This window comes from Coregonus clupeaformis, unplaced genomic scaffold, assembly GCF_020615455.1.
Source record: "Coregonus clupeaformis isolate EN_2021a unplaced genomic scaffold, ASM2061545v1 scaf0683, whole genome shotgun sequence".
Taxonomy (NCBI): Eukaryota; Metazoa; Chordata; class Actinopteri; order Salmoniformes; family Salmonidae; genus Coregonus; species Coregonus clupeaformis.
Window position 1 is genome coordinate 87,667 of NW_025534138.1, and position 21,882 is coordinate 109,548.

The following is a 21,882-nucleotide window of genomic DNA, read 5'->3' on the forward strand; positions in this document are numbered from 1 at the left end:
TATGGAGGAGTGGGCCAAAATCCCTGCTGCAGTGTGTGCAAACCTGGTCAAGACCTACAGGAAACGTATGATCTCTGTAATTGCAAACAAAGGTTTCTGTACCAAATATTAAGTTCTGCTTTTCTGAATTATCAAATACTTATGTCATGCAATAAAATGCAAATTAATTACTTAAAAATCATACAATGTGATTTTCTGGATTTTTGTTTTAGATTCCGTCTCTCACAGTTGAAGTGTACCTATGATAAAAAATTACAGACCTCTACATGCTTTGTAAGTAGGAAAACCTGCAAAATCAGCAGTGTATCAAATACTTGTTCTCCCCACTGTAGATAGTGTGGTCTACAGCTTATCATGTGGTACACTAGATCAGGCAAGCAATACCTCGAGACTTCCATAATATTATTTGTCATATATTGACATATTGACAAATAGACGCACACCACCCCTCGTCTTACCAGACGTAGCTGTTTTGTCCTGCCGATGCACGGAAAACTCAGCCAACTGTATATTATCCATGTCGTCGTTCAGCCACGACTCGGTGAAACATAAGATATTACCGTTTTTTATGTCCTGTTGGTAGGATAGTCTCTAACGGAGCTCATCCAGTTTATTCACAAGTGATTGATAGAGGCGTGTTACCCACTCGCCCACAAATTCTCACAAGGCACCCCGATCTCTGCCCCCTGTATTTCCGTATTTTCTTCACGCGAATGACGGGTATTTGGGCCTGGTCTCAGAGAAACAACAGTATATCCTTCATGTCTGACTCATTAAAGAACAAATTGATGCGAGTAATCACTGTTCTGATATCCAGAAGCTCTTTTCGGTCATAAAAGACGGTAGCAGCAACATTATTTACAAAATAAGTTACAAACAATGTTGCAGACAAGATTTACTTAGAATTCCGTATAATTATTTTATATTATTTTATCGTATAAAGAATACAATTGAACAAAGCTGAATAAAATAGAAAGGATATTTTCTCCAAACGATTTGAGGGAGTGCTCACATGCGGCTATTCTGTGTTGAGCTGTTAACAAAGAAACATGTCCTCCTGTTATTTATGCTATATGTTTAGATTTTTTATACATTCTAAGGTTGCATGATGCGACTCTAAAGAAGATTTGAAAAAAGTTGCATGAAAGGCATGAGCTCTGCTTTGTTTTTGCTCAAGCTGCACACACTTCAAAGTAATGCTTTTATTATAAAGGTGCATTTTTATGGTGAAAATTATCTTCCCCAAACTTGAAACTCACGCTCTGCGTATGTATGCCAGTTAGGCTCTACACCCATTGTAAAGCGGATTAATGTGCTTCATTTTCAAAGTTATTTTGCCACTTTAGTTGTGAAACAAACCTTATCAAAACATATAGGCCTATGGGATAGGCTACATGAGATGTGCAACAATGATGCGCTGTTTCTTGCCTTACTGCTCACAAGCTGGGTATCATTCACAAGTGATAATGTATCACTCACAAGTGATAGGCTAAAATCGTAACCCATCACTGTATTCTTGATTTAATATAAATAACAGACAGTGCATTCAGAAAGTATTCAGACCCCTTAACCTTTTCCACATTTTGTTAAGTTACAACCTTATTCTAACATGGATTAAATAGTGTTTTCCCCCTCATCAATCTACACCCAATACCCCATAATGACGAAGCAAAAACAGTTTTTTAGACATTTTTGCAAATGTAAAAAATAAAACAAACCGAAATATCACATTTACATCATTATTCAGACCCTTTACTCAGTACTTTGTTGAATCACGTTTGGCAGCGATTACAGCCTGAAGTCATCTTGGGTATGAAGCTACAAGCTTGGCACACCTGTATTTTGGGAGTTTCTCCTATTCTTCTCTCCAGATCCTCTGAAGCTCGGTCAAGTTGGATGGGGAGCGTCGCTGCACTGCTATTTTCAGGTCACGCCAGAGATGTTTGATCGGGTTCAAGTCTGGGCTCTGGCTGTGCCACTCAAGGACATTCAGAAACTTGTCCCGAAGCCACTCCTGCGTTGTCTTGGCTGTGTGCTTAGGGTCATTGTCCTGTTGGAAGGTGAACCTTCGCCCTAGTCTGAGGTCCTGAGTGCTCTGGAGTAGGATCTCTTTTTACTTTGCTCCGTTCATCTTTCCCTCGATCCTGACTAGTCTCCCAGTCCCTGCAGCTGAAAAACATCCCCACAGCATGATGCTGCCACCACCCTGCTTCACTGTAGGGATGGTGCCAGGTTTCCTCCAGATGTGACGCTTGGCATTCAGGCCAAAGAGTTCAATCTTGGTTTCATCAGGCCAGAGAATCTTGTTTCTCATGGTCTGAGTGTCCTTTAAGTGCCTTTTGGCAAACTCCAAGTGGGCTGTCATGTGCCTTTTACTGAGGAGTGGCTTCCGTCTGGCCACTCTACCATAAAGGCCTAATTGGTGGAGTGCTGCAGAGATGGTTGTGCTCCTGGAAGGTTCTCCTATCTCCACAGAGGAACTCTGGAGCTCTGTCAGTGACCATCACCTCCCTGATCCGATTTCTCAGTTTGGCCTGGCGGCCAGCTCTAGGATGATTCTTGGTGGTTCCAAACTTCTTCCATTTAAGAATGATGGAGGCCACTGTGTTCTTGGGAACTGTCAATGCTGCAGAATTTTTTTAGTACCCTTCCCCAGATCTGTGCCTCGAAACAATCCTGTCTCGGAGCTCTACGGACAATTCCTTTGACCTCATGGCTTTTTCTCTGACATGCACTGTCAACTGTGGGACCTTATATAGACCAGTGTGTGTGTGTGTGCCTTTCCAAATCATGTCCAGTCACTTGAATTTACCGGACTCGTGACCGCCGATGTGGCCTTAATACGGTCACTGTAGCAGCCCTATGAGTGACACGTATTAAAAGGGTGATATTACTTAACACTTGTGATGTATTGTCTTATTAGTAATCACCTTTTGTCTGAGGTCTTTTTATTTGTATTTATTTTTTGTTGGCCCATCCACCACCACCGCTCTTCAGAGGACAAAAGTAACTTTGTTACAAATACATTTTTAGATACAGTTCAATCGGAAAGTATTCAGACCCCTTCCCTTTTTCCAAATGTTGTTACGTTACAGCCTTATTCTAAAATGGATTAAATATTCATTTTTACTCATCAATCTGCACACAAAAGCCCATAATGACGAAGCGAAAATAGTTATTTCGAAACTTTTGCAAATTTATTAAAAATGAAAAACAGAAAACTTATTTACAAAAGTATTCAGACCCTTTGCTATGAGACTGGAAATTCAGCTCAGGTGCGTCCTGTTTCCATTGATCATCCTTGAGATGTTTCTACAACTTGATTGGAGTCCACCTGTGGTAAATGTAATTGATTGGACATGATTTGGTAAGGCACAGACCTGTCTATATAAGGTCCCACAGTTGACAGTGCATGTCAGAGCAAAAACCAAGCCATGAGGTCGAAGGAATTGTCCGGTGAGCTCCGAGACAGGATTGTGTCGAGGCACAGATCTGGGGAAGGGTACCAAAAAATGTCTGCAGCATTGAAGGTCCCCAAGAACACAGTGGCCTCCATCATTCTTAAATGGAGAAGTTTCGACCCCAAACGTGTTGCTTTGGGCAATAGGGTTTCCGACTGGCCCCACCCTTTTTTTCGTGCTTGTGGCGCCGGAACTGACACAACCACTCATTTTTAACATACACATTTCAACAACATGCTGGTTATCGTTGTTCTAAACGTTGAATAGGTACACAAATCTCTGGGGTTAAACATTAATTCAAAAGATTAGAAATCGCCTTTTAAAAAATGGATGTACAGTACCAGTCAAAGGTTTGGACACACCTAGTCATTCCAGGGTTTTTCTTTATTTTTACTATTTTCTACATTGTAGAATAATAGTGAAGACATCAAAACTATGAAATAACACATATGGAATCATGTAGTAACCAAGAAAATTTTAAACAAATCAAAATATATTTCAGATTCTTCAAAGTAGCCACCCTTTGCCTTGATGACAGCTTTGCACACTCTTGGCATTCTCTCAACCAGTTTCATGAGGTAGTCACCTGGAATGCATTTCAATTAACAGGTGTGCCTTGTTAAAAGTTAATTTGTTGAATTTCTTACCTTTTTAATGCATTTGAGCCAATTACTTTTGTTGTGACAAGGTAGGGGTGGTGTACAGAAGATAGCCCTATTTGGTAAAAGACCAAGTCCATATTATGGCAAGAACAGTTCAAAGAGAAACGACAATCAATCATTACTTTAAGACATGAAGGTCAGTCAATCCAGATCATTTCAAGAACTTTTAAAGTTTCTTCAAGTGCAGTCGCAAAAACCATCAAGCGCTATGATGAAACTGGCTCTCATGAGGACGCCACAGGAAAGGAAGACCCAGAGTTACCTCTGCTGCAGAGGATAAGTTCATTAGAGTTACCAGCCTCAGAAACTGCAGCCCAAATAAATGTTTCATGGAGTTCAAATAACAGACACATCTCAACATCAACTGTTCAGAGGAGACTGTGTGAATCAGGCATTCATGGTCGAATTGCTGCAAAGAAACCACTACTAAAGGACACCAATAATAAGAAGAGAACTGCTTGGGCCAAGAAACATGAGCAATGGACATTAGATCGGTGGAAATCTGTCCTTTGGTCTGATGAGTCCACATTTGAGATTTTTGATTCCAACCGCCGTGTCTTTGTGAGATGCAGAGTACATTTACATTTACGTCATTTAGCAGACGCTCTTATCCAGAGCGACTTACAAATTGAGTAGGTGAACGGATGATCTCCGCATGTGTGGTTCCCACCGTGAAGCATGGAGGAGGAGGTGTGATGGTGTGGGGGTGCTTTGTGGGGGTGCTTTGCGACTGGACGACCTCAATGCTGTATGGGATGAGTAGTTTGTTTGCCTCCTAACTCCGGAATGTACACAGTCTTGTACCCTTGCCTTTTTTCCCCCATATACAGTACCAGTCAAAAGTTTGGACACACCTAATCATTCAACGGTGATGTCAGGGGAAGTTGTATGCGCAAGCTAACGTTTCCAAAAGAAAAGCAAACAAAAAATTAATTACTTTTATGATATGTGTTTGAGCCGTCATGTGCATTAGTAGCACAATTTCTAATTTATTTACATTCATTTTTACTTAAACTTGTATGTTGACTTCTCCATATTAATGTTGGTTCTAAGTTTTGGCTGACTTTTCTTAGCGGATGTACATTCATCGCAAATTGAATTATGGGGCGTTTCAGGCCCCGGAGTGAACATAATTGTACACTCGCAAACTCGATCAAAAATTAGGGCTGAGGGGCTTACGTTGCCGACTTCCCTTGCTTGGCTAATCATTTGGACCGATGACAAAGATGGCCACGGGGATTCCCCCAAGGGCAAAAGGCGAGGGTAAATGGAAGAGAGTGTGACTTTTATGTGTTTGAAACACAGCCTCTGACTTGTATCTGCTCAGTGATTGGACGATACAAACCGCAAGGCTCATGGTTAGTCTAGTTTTTAGTGCTCTTTGCACCAGATACTGACGGTAAAAACACGACTTCTCAACACAGAGGTTGAAACATTCATAACCGATAGGCACAACATCAATATACTAATTGTCTTGCAATCTCGGGAGAAAATAGAACGTCTACGTTGCACAGTAATATCGCTATTGCTAATAATTATCACAATGGGTGATTGCATTGAGAATTCACTTCCTGGAACCTCTCGTCTGTGCCCTATTGGTCATCATTGTGAAAAGTGGGCATGTAAGTAATCCATACCCAACCCTCCAGTAAGTTGTGAAGAACTCACTTACAAAACTCAGTTTTGGACAAGACTGACTTTATGATCAAAAGTATCCTATTTACACTTTGTAGTCTATTTTGAGTCATCGATGCCACATAGGCCGCTTAAAACCAGATAAGTTGGTTCTAACTTCTAAGGGGCAGTTGACCTTTAAAAAGAAATACAACAATAAAGAGTTTACTCTGGTTGCTAAGAGAAAGAGAGCTCATATTGAACAGGTTGCTTAAGGATATGATGAGACCACATCTATTGGATTATTACAAGTTATTTTAATGATATTTAGCTAATGTTCTAGATTGGCTGAATTTCCAGGCTTGTTTTGCAATGAGCAAAGAATTGGCGGAATTCCCAAGCTTGTTGTTCACCAATAAAAAGATTCAGATTCCAAAAGGAGGGAAACAAAACATGATGGGGTGAAATAAAGGGATAGAATAAAAGGAGCCACATCAACAAAAAACTAAAGAAAAGAGAAATGTGGCAGTTATTATTTATTGGTCTACTTAGGCTTTTAATTACCATTATAGGACCTGGCATCTAATTCTACTTTGTAGCCAACTGCTGTATTAAGAGCAACATGATGTGTAGTCCCACCCCTGGAGGACGAGGACTATAGCCCTAACTTGTGCTGCGTTAAACTCTCATTTAATCCAACTTGGACATTTTGTACAGTAGCTGTTTCAAACCTTTTTATCCAGGTTGATTCTGGCCTGAATGACAACTGCTCCAAAAATATATAAAAAGTTCATTAAATAAAGCTTTGCGTTGACTCGTGCGGCGGGCCCCCTCCTCTTGTTTTAGGTTACTGCATGTCCATAAAACACACCCTCCCTGTTTGTCTGTCTCCCCAGGCTAGTGCGGAGCGATTTAACCCAAATGTTTTAACAACTAATTGACTGACGTCGGTTCAATTACTTGAATTTCATTTTGTTCATTTTTTTTGTGAGCCCAACGCGCCGTTTCTCAATAAAGAAATCAAAACAAGCGTCTCGTCAGCAACACTAAAAAAGTACTTCTGGGTCACGGAATTTCTGAAGTTTTAAAAGTAGAAGTCCCCCACGTTATAGTAGGACAGTGTCATTAACCGGTATTTTTTCATGATATATGAAAAATTACTGTCTAAACATTAACAATTATTCATATTTGTTCGTATTTAAGTGACATTTGCATAAAATGTGAATTTTAAAATATGTATGTACACTGTATATGAAATACATATAGGCTTATAGAGAGAACTATTCTAGGTGCGGAAGTAAAAGTGGGGTTGGGATTACTTTCCACCCACTCCATTCACTGCAGCTCAATACACTGTTGGCCTAAAGGTGATTAGTTACTTCAAAGACACAAAGTAAACAATGATAGACACTGTTAACGATCTAAATTAACCTAATGATGATGAGCCAGTTGTGCCTTTTACACACTTAAATCAGCCCAAGGCCAGCCTTGACCTCTGCCAAAAAAATGCATTATGCCTGACAAATGACGTCAAACGACATAAAATGGAGCCATTATACACTATACGGTACAAATATTGCACTGTACTGGCAAAACGATTGATTGTGTGTCCATAAAACCAGGGTCCAGTCTACTCACTAGAGTCCCTAGAATAACACAACTTCGTCAAGCCTTTTCCTTCAAGTTAAAGGCCAGAACAGCAAGGCTCGGTGACATTTACATTTACATTTTAGTCATTTAGCAGACGCTCTTATCCAGAGCGACTTACAGTTAGTGAGTATATACATTTTCATACTGCCCCCCCGTGGGAATCGAACCCACAACCCTGGCATTGCAAACGCCATGCTCTACCAACTGAGCTACACGGGACCAAATAATTAGTGCCTAGTTAACATTTCATTTACATTTTAGTCATTTAGCAGACGCTCTTATCCAGAGCGACTTAAAGTTAGTGAGTGCATATATTTTCATACTGGCCCCCCGTGGGAAACGAACCCACAACACTGGCGTTGCAAGCGCCATGCTCTACCAACTGAGCTACAGGGGACGGTGACAACACCTACTCTGAGGCTATGATGTCTGTGAACTCATGTTAAGTCTAAATCAAACTGCTTTTGTACTGTCACTTTAACTCTTTGCTGACTGGCTAATTCAGGACTATATCAAAATGACAAGTCAATAAATTAACTATTTTAGCTTTCTCTTTGTTTGCTTCAAGTGTGAAATAAAACGCCATTCCATACCAGACCCACTGGGCACAGATGTCTATTCCACATTGGTTCAATGTAATTTTATTGAAATGAGGTGGAAACAACATTGATTAAAACAGTGTGCACAGTGGGGACTTGCACTCTTGGCTTGCCCTATTATGTGGGTGCCAAATTGTGACTATTAGTAGGTGATTAGGTGAGAAGTTAACTGCACAGCCCAAGGCCAGCCTTATGTGCCAAACATGCATCAGGTCTAGCATTTTGGCTAGACAAATCGAATACACTGAGTTACAGTTCATATAAGGAAATCAGTCAATTGAAATAAATTTATTAGGCCCTAATCTATGGATTTCACATAATTGGGCAGGGGTGCAGCCATGGGTGGGCCTTGGAGGGCATAGAGCCACCCACTTGGCAGCCAGGCCCACCCACTGGGGAGCCAAGCCCAGCCAATCAGAATTAATTTTTCCCCACAAAAGGGCTTTATTACAGACAGAAATACTCCTCAGTTTCGTCAGCTGTCCGGGTGGCTGGTCTCAGACGATCCCGCAGGTGAAGAAGCCGAATGTGGCGGTCCTGGGCTGGCGTGGTTACATGTGGTCTGCAGTTCGGAGGCCGGTTGTATGTACTGCCAAATTCTCTAAAACGATGTTGAAGGCGGCTTATGGTAGAGAAATGAACATTCAATACTCTGGCAACAGCTCTGGTGGACATTCCTCCAGTCAGCATGCCAATTGCACGCTCCTTCAAAACATGAGACATCTGTCGCATTGTGTTGTGACACAACTGCACATTATAGTGTCATTTTATTGCCCCCAGCACAAGGTGCACCTGTGTAATGATAATGCTGTTTAATCAGCTTCTTGATATCGTCACACTGTCAGGTGGATGGATTATCTTGGCAAAGGAGAAATGCTCACTAACAGCGATATAAACACATTTGTACACCACATTTGAGAGAAATACGTTTTTGTGTGTGTGAAAAATGTCTAGGATCTTTTATTTCAGATTCCAAACTCTCCACCATGGCCAAGACCAAATAGCTCTCCAAGGATGTCAGGGACAAGATTGTAGACCTACACAAGGCTGGAATGGGCTACAAGACCATCGCCAAGCAGCTTGGTGAGAAGGTGACAACAGTTGGTGCGATTATTCGCAAATGGAAGAAACACAAAATAACTGTCAATCTCCCTCGTCCTCGTGGAGTTGCAATGATCATGAGAATGGTGAGGAATCAGCCCAGAACTTCACAGGAGTATCTTGTCAATGATCTCAAGGCAGCTGGGACCATAGTCACCAAGAAAACAATTGGTAACACACTACGCCGTGAAGGACTGAAATCCTGCAGCACCCACAAGGTCCCCCTGCTCAAGAAAGCACATATACAGGCCCGTCTGAAGTTTGCCGATGAACATCTGAATGATTCAGAGGAGAACTGGGTGAAAGTGTTGTGGTCAGATGAGACCAAAATCGAGCTTTTTGGCATCAACTCAACTCGCCTTGTTTGGAGGAGGAGGAATGCTGCCTATGACCCCAAGAACCCCATCCCCACCATCAATCATGGAGGTGGAAACATTATGCTTTGGGGGTGTTTTTCTGCTAAGGGGACAGGACAACTTCACCACATCAAAGGGACGATGGACAGGGCCATGTACCGTCAAATCTTGGATGAGAACCTCCTTCCCTCAGCCAGGGCATTGAAAATGGGTCGTGGATGGGTATTCCAGCATGACAATGACCCAAAACACACGGCCAAGGCAACAAAGGAGTGGCTCAAGAAGAAGCACGTTAAGGTCCTGGAGTGGCCTAGCCAGTCTCCAGACCTTAATCCCATAGAAAATCTGTGGAGGGGAGCTGAAGGTTCGAGTTGCCAAACGTCAGCCTCGAAACCTTAATGACTTGGAGAAGACCTGCAAAGAGGAGTGGGACAAAATCCCTCCTGAGATGTGTGCAAACCTGGTGGCCAACTACAAGAAACGTCTGACCTCTGTGATTGCCAACAAGGGTTTTGCCACCAAGTACTAAGTCATGTTTTGCAGAGGGGTCCCTCATTAAAATGCAAATCAATTCATAACATTTTTTACATGCGTTTTGCTGGATTTTTTTGTTGTTATTCTGTCTCACTGTTCAAATAATCATACCATTAAAATTATACACTGATCATGTCTTTGTCAGTGGGCAAATGTACAAAATCAGCAGGGGATCAAATACTTTTTTCCCCTCACTGTATGTGAACCCATGCCTCTATGCCAATGCACTCTCCCATTCAAAATTTGCACTTCAGTAATTAGCATGATGTTTATTCAAGGAGGCTTTTGTTCATCATGCCTTTCATTGTGTTCTTATTTTTATTTTGTTTCCCTACTCCTCCCCCCTCTTCCTTCTCCTTTTTCTCCAGGCCCTCTCTTTGATCGTGTTTCCCTTCATCCCGGCCTCCAACCTCTTCTTCCCCGTGGGCTTTGTGGTGGCTGAGAGGGTGCTGTATGTTCCCAGTATGGGATTCTGTGTTCTCGTGGCTCACGGCTTCAGGATTGTCTCCCACAAGGGGTGAGTAGGACAGTAGTTAGCTTGGTCCCAGATCTGTTTGTGTTGTCTGTCTAACAATGACCAAAGGATTTGGCAAGACAGCACAAACAGATCTGGGACCATTTGGAGTGAGTAGTACCCTTCCAACACAAACTCCCATGGGGTGTAATGGGGTATTAAACATCTCCCAAGCATAAAATAATCACTTTAACAATGGACCACTCTCAGGGACGGTCGCTGACAATAAACCTAGTCTTGGACTAAGAAGCACTTTAAATTATCCAAGACTATGCTTAAAGGCCCAATGGTGCCGTTTTTATATCAATATCAAATCATTCTGGGTAACAATTAAGTACCTTACTGTAATAGTTGTCCATTAAAATGGACAAAAATGGCTTTTTAGCAAAAAAACTATTTCTCAAACAAGAATTTAGCTGGGACTGTCTGGGAGTGGAAAAGTTAAAACTAGATGTTATTGGCAGAGAGGTTTGGAACTCTCTTTGTTATTAGTCTACACTGAGTATACAAAACGTGAAGAACACCTGCTCTTTCCATGACATAGACTGACCATGTGAATCCAGGTGAAAGCTATGATACCTAATTGATGTCACTTGTTAAATCCACTTTAATCAGTGTAGATGAAGGGGAGGAGACAAGTTAAAGAAGGATTTATGAATGTTTGGTATACTCAGTGTATTAACCAATTTATCGCCTGTTGATGTCACCAGGCAAGCTGAAACTCCCGCCCATGCAAACAGGCTGATTAGAAGGTCCTTTGTAGATTCCAGCAACTATCAGGAAATAACACTGATCAAACGGGGGCTGCGTTTTTCACACAGAAAAAATCAAATGCATATGAAATATCTTGCTGCGTTTCGTAAACACAGATCTAAAATGCTCCTTATTGTAATTTCTGCTCGGCATCAGACTAATGTTGTGCTTCAGTTGCACTTCTCCACTGGATGAGAATTCACCAACAGGCATTCTACCAGCAGACATCGCTCTGACTGATGTGTAGTTACTTTTCTCCGCTACTTTTCTCTCGGTGTAGCCTACTTTTCTCAGGTAAAATGTAAGACGTAACTTCATACAAAACATTAGGAAATGTAGCTGGCTGCGTTCTTTCTATGATAAACATTCGAAATATGATGGCCATGCGTCGTCTTCGCAAAAAATACCTTGCTTTATCGTTGTAAGCTCATTTACTTGTGTGGCTGCTAGCCAAATAGTGTTGTACTTCTGTTGTCATCTGATGAAAATGAAGCTATTTTCTGTGAAGGAAAACTATATTTGCACACCCCTGATCACTCTATTGAAGTAAAAAAAAACACTGACTTTCAATATAAAATGCAGGTGAAATGGTTTAAAATAGAGATTTTTTGTTTGTCTGCGATTTCAAAACTCTAAAGGGACCCTTGTCAAATTTTGTAACACTTTTACAGTGTTAGTTTCATCAGCTGTTGTACAATATGATACAAAACACAAGACTGCCCTGGACCTTTAATCTGTGTCCAGGAAACCAGCCCTCAGTGTCTCTCTAGCCACAATTTCAAACCAAATTGTACCAACTAGACAGCGTTATCAATTTGGGGGGGATTATTTGGGTTTTCTATTCAGTCTTTTACAGTCTTTTAACAGAATCAACATTTTTCTATTTGCTTTTTCCCTTTATTGACCAGACACATGAAGAAAATCTCCTGGCTGATGATCGGAGTGCTCCTCACCACACATACAGTCAAGACCTTCAACAGAAACTGGGACTGGGAATCTGAATACACACTGTTCACCTCTGCTCTGAAAGTATGTCGTCCAGATCTCCTCATTCTTGGCCTAACTTACAATAAACTCGCCACGATTGTTATTTTCTTCCGTTGTTCCTCCCAAATAAACTTTTTAATTAGACCTAGTACATATTTTTTGAAGCTGAACACACATTCAGTTGTATTTCTGCTTAGTGCTGGTGAAACATTTCAACATGAGACTGGAGTAGGGCTGTTGCGGTGACCGTATTACCGCCACACCGGCAGTCGTGAGTCATGACCGCAGTAAAATTCCACCGTGACAGTTGAGTCACATTCATCTCCTCTTATGCACTCAGGACATGCGTTGACAGTATCCAACTCGTTAATGGCCTGGTACTCTATTGTCCTTCTAACCACTCTGACATCAAAGTATTGTGCTTTTAAAACGCACCTCACTGTGATTGATCAATTTGAAGAAAGAAGTTCAACAACAGGTTAACTCAGTGGGAAAAAAATCATTGTGGATGTTGTTTCAAAGCTTAACAACTAAATGGGCAGGCTTTCTAGGGTGATGATTAATTCAAAACACCCATACACATATTAGAACTTACACATATGCATAGGTCTATATATGAGCACAAGCCTGAAAAAAAACGGAATTAAAATAATAATTGTGCTGTTCGTTATACAATAGGGCATATTATGCACCACAGAACAACATAAACAAAACTGATTTAAGATGTCTTTAATTGGTCTAGCCTATATTCCAAAATTAAACACATTCTAGTAATTGTCTTTAGTGTGGACTGTATTATTTTGCATACTGGATGGACTGATTACCTTAAGCTACACTCCAAAGTTTCTATTCATGAGTCTGGGAGAGAATGTATAGGCCTAGGCGATGCTGTTGGTTCATTGATTTTGCAGGGCAGCTTACAGAGTTAGACTACAATAGTGAATTTGTATTGGATTTTGAATAGCCTAGTAATAGGGCATTTTTTTATAATTGCATACTTAATAAGGTTACCTTTAGCTACATAATATCTCACCATCTTGCGTTTCCATCTCTTCCCCTTTCTCACATTCTCAAGCACGCAGAGAGAGGAGCTGTCAACAGTTTAATTATTTTATTTATTTTTATTTTAGTCATTTAGCAGACGCTCTTATCCAGAGCGACTTACAGTTAGTGAATACATATTTTTTTTTTATACTGGCCCCCCGTGGGAATCGAACCCACAACCCTGGCGTTACAAACGCCATGCTCTATCAACTGAGCTACATCCCTGCCGGCCATTCCCTCCCCTACCCTGGACGACGCTGGGCCAATTGTGCGCCGCCCATGAGTCTCCCGGTCACGGCCGGCGGCGACAGAGCCTGGATTCGAACCAGGATCTCTAGTGGCACAGTTAGCACTGCGATGCAGTGCCTTAGACCACTGCGCCACTCAGGAGAACATTAATGAAATGTTTCGTTGTGAAAACATGTTCCTTTCGATGTTCACGAACAGATTTCACTTGGTTTCCCAAAGTAAGCACTGGGTAGCTGCAGAAACATGGTTGGGAAGCCCATAGCATACAGAGTTTGGGCGGGATATCACCTGTCACGCAGGGAGAGGCTACATGCTCCTCAAACAGTGGTTGATGCATAGAGTGAAATAACTGGAGTAGCCTACCTGAACGAACCAAACGCTGGAAAGCGGCTTCCATTCGCTATTTGAGTGCACAGGCAGATTATGTATTCTTCCCCCCTGCCCCTCTTCCTGCCAATTTGATAACGGGCCGTAAATCGAAACTAATTTAACATATTAGTAAAGACAATATTACATTGAGAATAGTCTGATGGGTGATCATATGATCACTTGATGAGAGAACAGCGTGTGCCGCCTGAAGCAAGGAACAGAGCGTAAGCTTTTTTTGCGACTTTTTCAAATCATCAAAAGGCTAGAGTCTCATCATGCAGCCCATATGTTTTAATTTCTAAGACATTCTAAGGTTTGTATCATTAACAACTAAAGTTGCCAAATAACTATAAATCTAACGTAGCCTATAGGACCTGTTTCAAATGATCACTTTTATGCTCAACATAGACTTCAAATGCGCACTCGCTCCGGAATGGGACAAATATACTTTCTATTATATTCAGCTAAATTCAATTATATTCTTCTTAATATAAAATCATATAATATAAAATAATGACACAGGACTTAAAAGCATATCGTGTCTGCTAAATGAACAAGCCTACAGCTAGAGAACATAGAGTAATAGGCCAACTCATTCTGTTAATCTGAAATACATTTTCTTCATATCATGTTTCTTTAGACCTACCTAAAATAAGTAATGGATTTATTGTCATGGTGTATATAAAAAATATTTACTATACTTTTTTAAATGTAGATGTTCAGCAGCTTGTATGTGTGGAGGCCTGGAGATGCTAAATGTGTTTATGTTACTTAACGACCATTTACCATGAGACCTGCAGTGTTTTTGCAGGACCGTAACTGGCTGACAAAATGTCGTAAAATTTTAGCCATTTAGCAGAGGCTCTTATCCAGAGCGACTTCCAATTAGTGAGTGCATACATTTTTCATACTGGGCCCCGTGGGGACGTCACATCCCTAGACTAGAGCTCATCAATCTTCTTTGTAATACAATATAATTACAACATAAATACACAGTATATTACAATATAATATGCCATTTAGCAGACGCTTTTATCCAAAGCGACTTACAGTCATGTGCGCATACATTTTTACGTATGGGTGGTCCCGGGGATCGAACCCACTACCCTGGCGTTACAAGCGCCATGCTCTACCAATTGAGCTACAGAGGACCACCCATACATATTGTAACAATATTAAGAAAGACAAAGACATGGAGCTTGTACTTATTTTTATTTTCTATTGATTGCCTTGTCTCCCCTCAGGTCAACAAGAACAATGCCAAGCTATGGAACAATGTTGGCCATGCTCTGGAAAATCAAAACAATTACGAAAAAGCTCTGAGATATTTCCTTCAGGCCACCCGGGTCCAAGCAGGTAAGACTTATCATCCTCCCATTATATTGTTGTCTGGTGGGCTTCAAAGTTATGGTAGAAGATGAAACGATGACGAGATACCATTGATTTTGATCCGTATAATATAATTCAGTCTGCTCAACGGTGTTATTGTGGCAAACATTGATGTATTGTGTGAAACTGCACTTATTGCCTGAGCTCCTTCACAAACGGTCTGTTTTCAACTGAATCACGCAAAGCTTTACTAATCGCTTATACTGCTACAGACAGTAATTCTGTTAGAGAACAAAAAGGAGTTGTATTGACGTGGAAATTAGGGCTTCGTCCAAAATGGCACCCTATTCCCTATATAGTGCACTACTTTTGATATAGCCCAGGGCTCTTCGGACGGACCCAAAAATTATTGTTGAGTAAAGCCATTCAAATAAATCCATGTCTCCCAGATGTTATTGCTGGCTGAGGAGAGATGTGCCAGACTCCTCCAGTCAGTTGGAGTGTGGAGAGAGCTGTTGGTGTATCTACACAACAAAAACACACTACTTGAATGTTCACAGGGAAATGTTCACACTTAACATGTGTGATTGACCTTATCTCAACCAACTTATAGAACTCAAAATAGACCTCAATGTCATACAGCCTAATTTAAAGTGGGGATTAACTGTCATGCAAGTTAACACGTGTGACTGGGCTGACTCTCATAGAACTCAGCATTTAGTGACAACGCCTTTCATGGAAGTCAACACGTGTGACTATGTATAGGACATACAGGGTAACGGAGCTGACTGTCATACAAGTTAGCGTGTGACATGGTTGACTTGTAGAACTTAACCTTTCTGTTTGTCCTCATATAACTTTTGTGACTGCAGGCAGGGGTAGCAAATTCATATACTGGTTGGCTAATCTAAAGTATAGTACTATGTAACCCTCCAGGTATGCCTGCCCTCTACCAACATGGCTTGTGCATACAGGTCATGTCACGGAGCAGGAAACATGTGCAGTCGCTAGTGAAGGTCTACATTTACATTTACGTCATTTAGCAGACGCTCTTATCCAGAGCGACTTACAAATTGGTGCATTCAACTTATGATAGCCAGTGGGACAACCACTTTTTCCCCCACTTTTTTTTATGAGGGGGGGGGGTAGAAGGATAACTTTTATACTATTACAGGTATTCCTTAAAGAGGTAGGGTATCAAGTGTCTCCGGAAGGTGGTCAGTGACTCCGCTGTCCTTGCGTCGTGGGGGAGCTTGTTCCACCATTGGGGTGCCAGAGCAGCGAATAGCTTTGACTGGGCTGAGCGGGAACTGTGCTTCCGTAGAGGTAGGGGGGCTAGCAGGCCAGAGGTGGATGAACGTAGTGCCCTCGTTTGGGTGTAGGATCAGAGCCTGAAGGTAAGGAGGTGCCGTTCCCCTCACAGCTCCATAGGCAAGCACCATGGTCTTGTAGTAGATGCGAGCCTCAACTGGAAGCCAGTGGAGTGTGCGGAGGAGCGGGTGACATGAGAGAACTTGGGAAGGTTGAACACCAGACGGGCTGCAGCGTTCTGGATAAGTTGTAGGGGTTTAATGGCACAGGCAGGGAGCCCAGCCAACAGCGAGTTGATATAATTCAGACGGGAGATGACAAGTGCCTAGATTAGGTCCTGTGCCACTTTCTGTGTAAGGTAGGGTCGTACTCTGCGAATGTTGTAGAGCATGAACCTGCAGGATCGGGTCACCGCTTTGATGTTAGCGGAGAACGACAGTGTGTTGTCCAGGGTCACGCCAAGGTTCTTTGCACTCTGGGAGGAGGACACAATGGAGTTGTCAACCGTGATGGCGAGATCATGGAGCGGGCAGTCCTTCCCCGGAAGGAAGAGCAGCTCCGTCTTGCCGAGGTTCAGCTTGAGGTGGTGATCCGACATCCACACTGATATGTATGCCAGACATGCAGAGATGCGATTCGCCACCTGGTTATCAGAAGGGGTGAAAGGAGAAAATTAATTGTGTGTCGTCTGCGTAGCAATGATAGGAGAGACCATGTGAGGATATGACAGAGCCAAGTGACTTGGTGTATAGAGAGAATAGGAGAGGGCCTAGAACTGAGCCCTGGGGGACACCAGTGGTGAGAGCACGTGGTGCGGAGACAGATTCTCGCCACGCCACCTGGTAGGAGCGACCTGTCAGGTAGGACGCAATCCAAGAATGAGCAGTGCCGGAGATGCCCAACTCGGAGAGGGTGAAGAGGAGGATCTGATTGTTCACAGTATCAAAGGCAGCAGATAGGTCTAGAAGGATAAGAGCAGAGGAGAGAGAGTTAGCTTTAGCAGTGCGGAGAGCCTCCGTGACACAGAGAAGAGCAGTCTCAGTTGAATGACCAGTCTTGAAACCTGACTGGTTTGGATCAAGAAGGTCATTCTGAGAGCGATAGCAGGAGAGTTGGCTAGAGACGGAACGCTCAAGAGTTTTGGAGAGAAAAGAAAGAAGGGATACTGGTCTGTAGATGTTGACGTCGGAGGGATCAAGTGTAGGTTTTTTTGAGGAGGGGTGCAACTCTCGCTCTCTTGAAGACGGAAGGGACATGGCCAGCGGTCAAGGATGAGTTGATGAGCGAGGTAAGGTAGGGGAGAAGGTCTCCGGAAATGGTCTGGAGAAGAGAGGAGGGGATAGGGTCAAGCGGGCAGGTTGTTGGGCGGCCGGCCGTCACAAGTCGCAAGATTTCATCTGGAGAGAAAGGGGAGAAAGAAGTCAAAGCATAGGGTAGGGCAGTGTGAGCAGGACCAGTGGTGTCATTTGACTTAATAAATGAGGATCGGATGTCGTCAACCTTCTCCCACAGAGAGGGAGGAGGGAGGGGGAGGAGGAGGATTCAGCAGGGAGGAGAAGGTGGCAAAGAGCTTCCTTGGGTTAGAGGCAGAGGCTTGAAATTTAGAATGATAGAAAGTGGCTTTAGCAGCAGAAACAGAGGAAGAGAATGTAGAGAGGAGGGAGTGAAAAGATGACAGGTCCGCAGGGAGTTTTCTCTCTCAGCTGCCCGGAGCCCTGTTCTGTGAGCTCGCAATGAGTCGTCAAGCCACGGAGCAGGAGGGGAGGACCGAGCCGGCCGGAAGGATAGGGGACATAGAGAGTCAAAAGATGCAGAAAGGGAGGAGAGGAGGGTTGAGGAGGCAGAATCAGGAGATCGGAGGGAGAAGGATTTAGCAGAGGGAAGAGATGATAGGATGGAAGAGGAGAGAGTAGCGGGAGAGAGAGAGCGACGGTTGCGACGGCACATTACCATCTGAGTAGGGGCAGAGTGAGTAGTGTTGGAGGAGAGCGAGAGAGAAAAGGATACAAAGTAGTGGTCGGAGACTTGGAGGGGAGTTGCAGTGAGATTAGTAGAAGAACAGCATCTAGTAAAGATGAGGTCAAGCGTAGTGCCTGCCTTGTGAGTAGGGGGGGACTGTGAGAGGGTGAGGTCAAAAGAGGAAAGGAGTGGAAAGAAGGAGGCAGAGAGAAATGAGTCAAAGGCAGACATAGGGAGGTTAAAGTCACCCAGAAATGTGAGGGGTGAGCCATCCTCAGGAAAGGAACTTATCAGGGCGTCAAGCTCATTGATGAACTCTCCAAGGGAACCTGGAGGGCGATAAATGACAAGGATGTTAAGCTTGAATGGGCTAGTGACTGTGACAGCATGGAATTCAAATGAGGAGATAGACAGATGGGTAACGGGGAGAGATGAGGATTCCTGTGCCACCGCCGCGCTGTGCCACCGCCGCGCTGATGCTCTCGGGGTATGCGAGAACACATGATCAGACGAGGAAAGAGCAGTAGGAGTAGCAGTGTTTTCTGTGGTGATCCATGTTTCCGTCAACGCCAAGAAGTCGAGGGACTGGAGGGTAGCATAGGCTGAGATGAACTCTGCCTTGTTGGCCGCAGAACGGCAGTTCCAGAGGCTGCCGGAGACCTGGAACTCCACGTGGGTCGTGCGCGCAGGGACCACCAGATTAGAGTGGCAGCAGCCACGCAGTGTGAAGCGTTTGTATGGCCTGTGCAGAGAGGAGAGAACAGGGATAGACAGACACATAGTTGACAGGCTACGGAAAAGGCTACAATAATGCAAAGATCAGAATGAAAATAACTAAACATCTGGGAAAGCGAGAGAGCGGGGCCTCCCTCACTTACGTTTCACTGAAACACTCAAATATAACTCTACACACACCTTGCACAGTCTTCACATTTTCTTGCCTTAAAATGTAATCTAAAATGGGATTACATTTTTTCCCTACCGATCTACACAACGTACTCCACATTTTCAAAGTGAAAGAAAAATTATATACTTTATATATTTTCGACCAATAAAAACAAAGCAAAAAGATTAGTATTTTTTTATACTTAATGTTATCAGATTGTTATCAGATTTTCAACCAAAACCTAATATTAGATAAAGGGGACCTGAGTGAACAAATGACACAACAATTACATACTTATTTAATAAACAAAGTTATACAACACCCAATGCCCCTGTGTGAAAAAGGAATTGCCCCGTTACACTCTAACTGGTTGTGTCACCTTTAGCTGCAATGACTCCAACCAAACACTTCCTGTAGTTGTTGATCAGTCTCTCACGTCGCTGTGGAGGAATTTTGGCCCACTCTTCCATGCAGAACTGCTTTAACTCAGCGAAATATGTGGGTTTTTAAGCATGAACTGCTCGTTTCAAGTCCTCCCACAACATCGCAATTGGGATTAGGTCTTGACTTTGACTAGGCCATTCCAAAACTTCAAATGTGTTGATTTTTAGCCATTTTCATGTAGACTTGATTGTGTGTTTTGGATCATTGTCTTGCTGCGTGACCCAGCTGCTCTTCAGCTTCAGCTCACAGACGGATGGCCTGACATTATCCTGTATAATTATCTTATACAGAGCAGAATTCATGGTTCCTTCTATTAAGGCAAGTCGTCCAGGTCCTGAGGCAGCAGAGCATCCCCAAACCATCACACTACCACCACCATGCTTGACCGTTGGTATGAGGTTCTTACTGTGGAATGCAGTGTTTGGTTTTCGCCAGACATAATGGGACCCATGTCGGCCAAAAAGTTATACTTTTGAATCATCTGTCCATAGAACATTCTTCCAAGAGTCTTGATGATCATCCAGGTGCTTCCAGGTGCTTTTTGGCAAACTTGACTGCATTTGTTTGCAGTCATTGCGGCTAAAGGTGGCACAACCAGTTATTGAGTGTAAGGGGGCAATTACTTTTTCACACAGGTGAATTGGGTGTTGCATAACTTTGTTAATTAAATAAATAAGTATCCATTTTTTTTGTTATTTGTAAACTCAGGTTCCCTTTATCTAATACTAGGTTTTGGTTGAAGATCTGATAACATTCAGTATCAAACATTTGTAAAAATAGAGAAAATCAGAAAGGGGGCAAATACTTTTTCACGGCACTGTATGTCTTCACACCCCAGAGTTAATACTTGACCTTAGGCAGCCATTACAGCTGTGAATCGTTTTAAATAAGATTCTACCAACTTTGCACAACTCTTAGGTCAACATACAGTGAATTCAGAAAGGATTCATACCCCTTGACTTATTCCACATTTTGTTGTTACAGCCTGAATTCAAAATTGATTAAATATGTTTTTCTCACCCATCTACACACAATACACCATAATGACAAAGTGAAAACATGTTTTTAGAAATGTTTGCACATTTATTGAAAATGAAATGCAGAAATACCTTATTTACATAAGTATTCACACCTTTGAGTCAATACATGTTAGAATCACCTTTGGCTGAAAGGTGAATTTGTCTCCCAGTGTCTGTTGGAAAGCAGACTAAATCAGGTTTTCCTCTAGGATTTTGCCTGTGCTTAGCTCTATTCTGTTTCTTTTTATCCTAAAAAAAAACTCCTTAATCCTTGCCGATGACAAGCATACCCATAACATGATGCAGCCACCACCATGCTTGAAAATATGAAGAGTGGTACTCAGTAACGTGTTGTTGGATTTGCCCCAAACATAACGCTTTGTATTCAGGACATATAGTTCATTTCTTTGCCACATTTTTTGCAGTTTTACTCTAGTGCCTTATTGCAAACAGGATGCATATTTTTGAATATTTTATATTCTGTACAGGCTTCCTTCTTTTCACTCTGTGATTTAGGTTAGTATTGTGGAGTAACTACAACGTTGTTGATCCATCCTCCGTTTTCTCCTATTACAGCCATTAAACTCTGTAACTGTTTTGCATTCACAATTGGCTTCATGGTGAAATCCCTGACCGGTTTCCTTCCTCTCCGGCAACTGAGTTAGGAAAGACGCCTGTGTCTTTGTAGTGACTGGGTGTATTGATACAGTACACCATCCAAAGTGTAATTAATAACTTCACCATGCTCAAAGGGGTATTCAGTGCCTGCTTTTGAATTTTCTTACACATCTACCAATAGGTGCCCTTTGTGACTCATTGGAAAACTTCCCTGGTCTTTGTGGTTGTGTTTGAAATTAACTGCTTGACTGAGGGACCTTACAGATAATTGTATGTGTGGGGTACAGAGATGAGGTAGTCATTCAAAAATCAAGTTAAACACTATTATTTCACACAGAGTGAGTCCATGTAACTTAATATGTGACTTGATTTTTACTCTGTATTGTGTCACTTGCCTACACACAATACCCCATAATGTCAAAA

General features: G+C 42.4%; 1 protein-coding gene across 2 annotated transcripts in view; it reads left to right on the forward strand.

Annotated features, from left to right (window-relative positions):
• Nucleotides 1-21,882, forward strand: part of LOC121531526 (protein O-mannosyl-transferase TMTC3-like) — a 61,316-nt gene that overhangs the window by 24,692 nt on the left and 14,742 nt on the right. For both annotated transcript variants that reach the window (XM_045216324.1, XM_041836776.2), the window contains exons 8-10: nucleotides 10,346-10,494; nucleotides 12,153-12,273; nucleotides 15,138-15,249. In XM_045216324.1, the coding sequence (XP_045072259.1) occupies nucleotides 10,346-10,494; nucleotides 12,153-12,273; nucleotides 15,138-15,249 (382 nt within the window). The remainder of the gene's footprint in view (nucleotides 1-10,345; nucleotides 10,495-12,152; nucleotides 12,274-15,137; nucleotides 15,250-21,882) is intronic.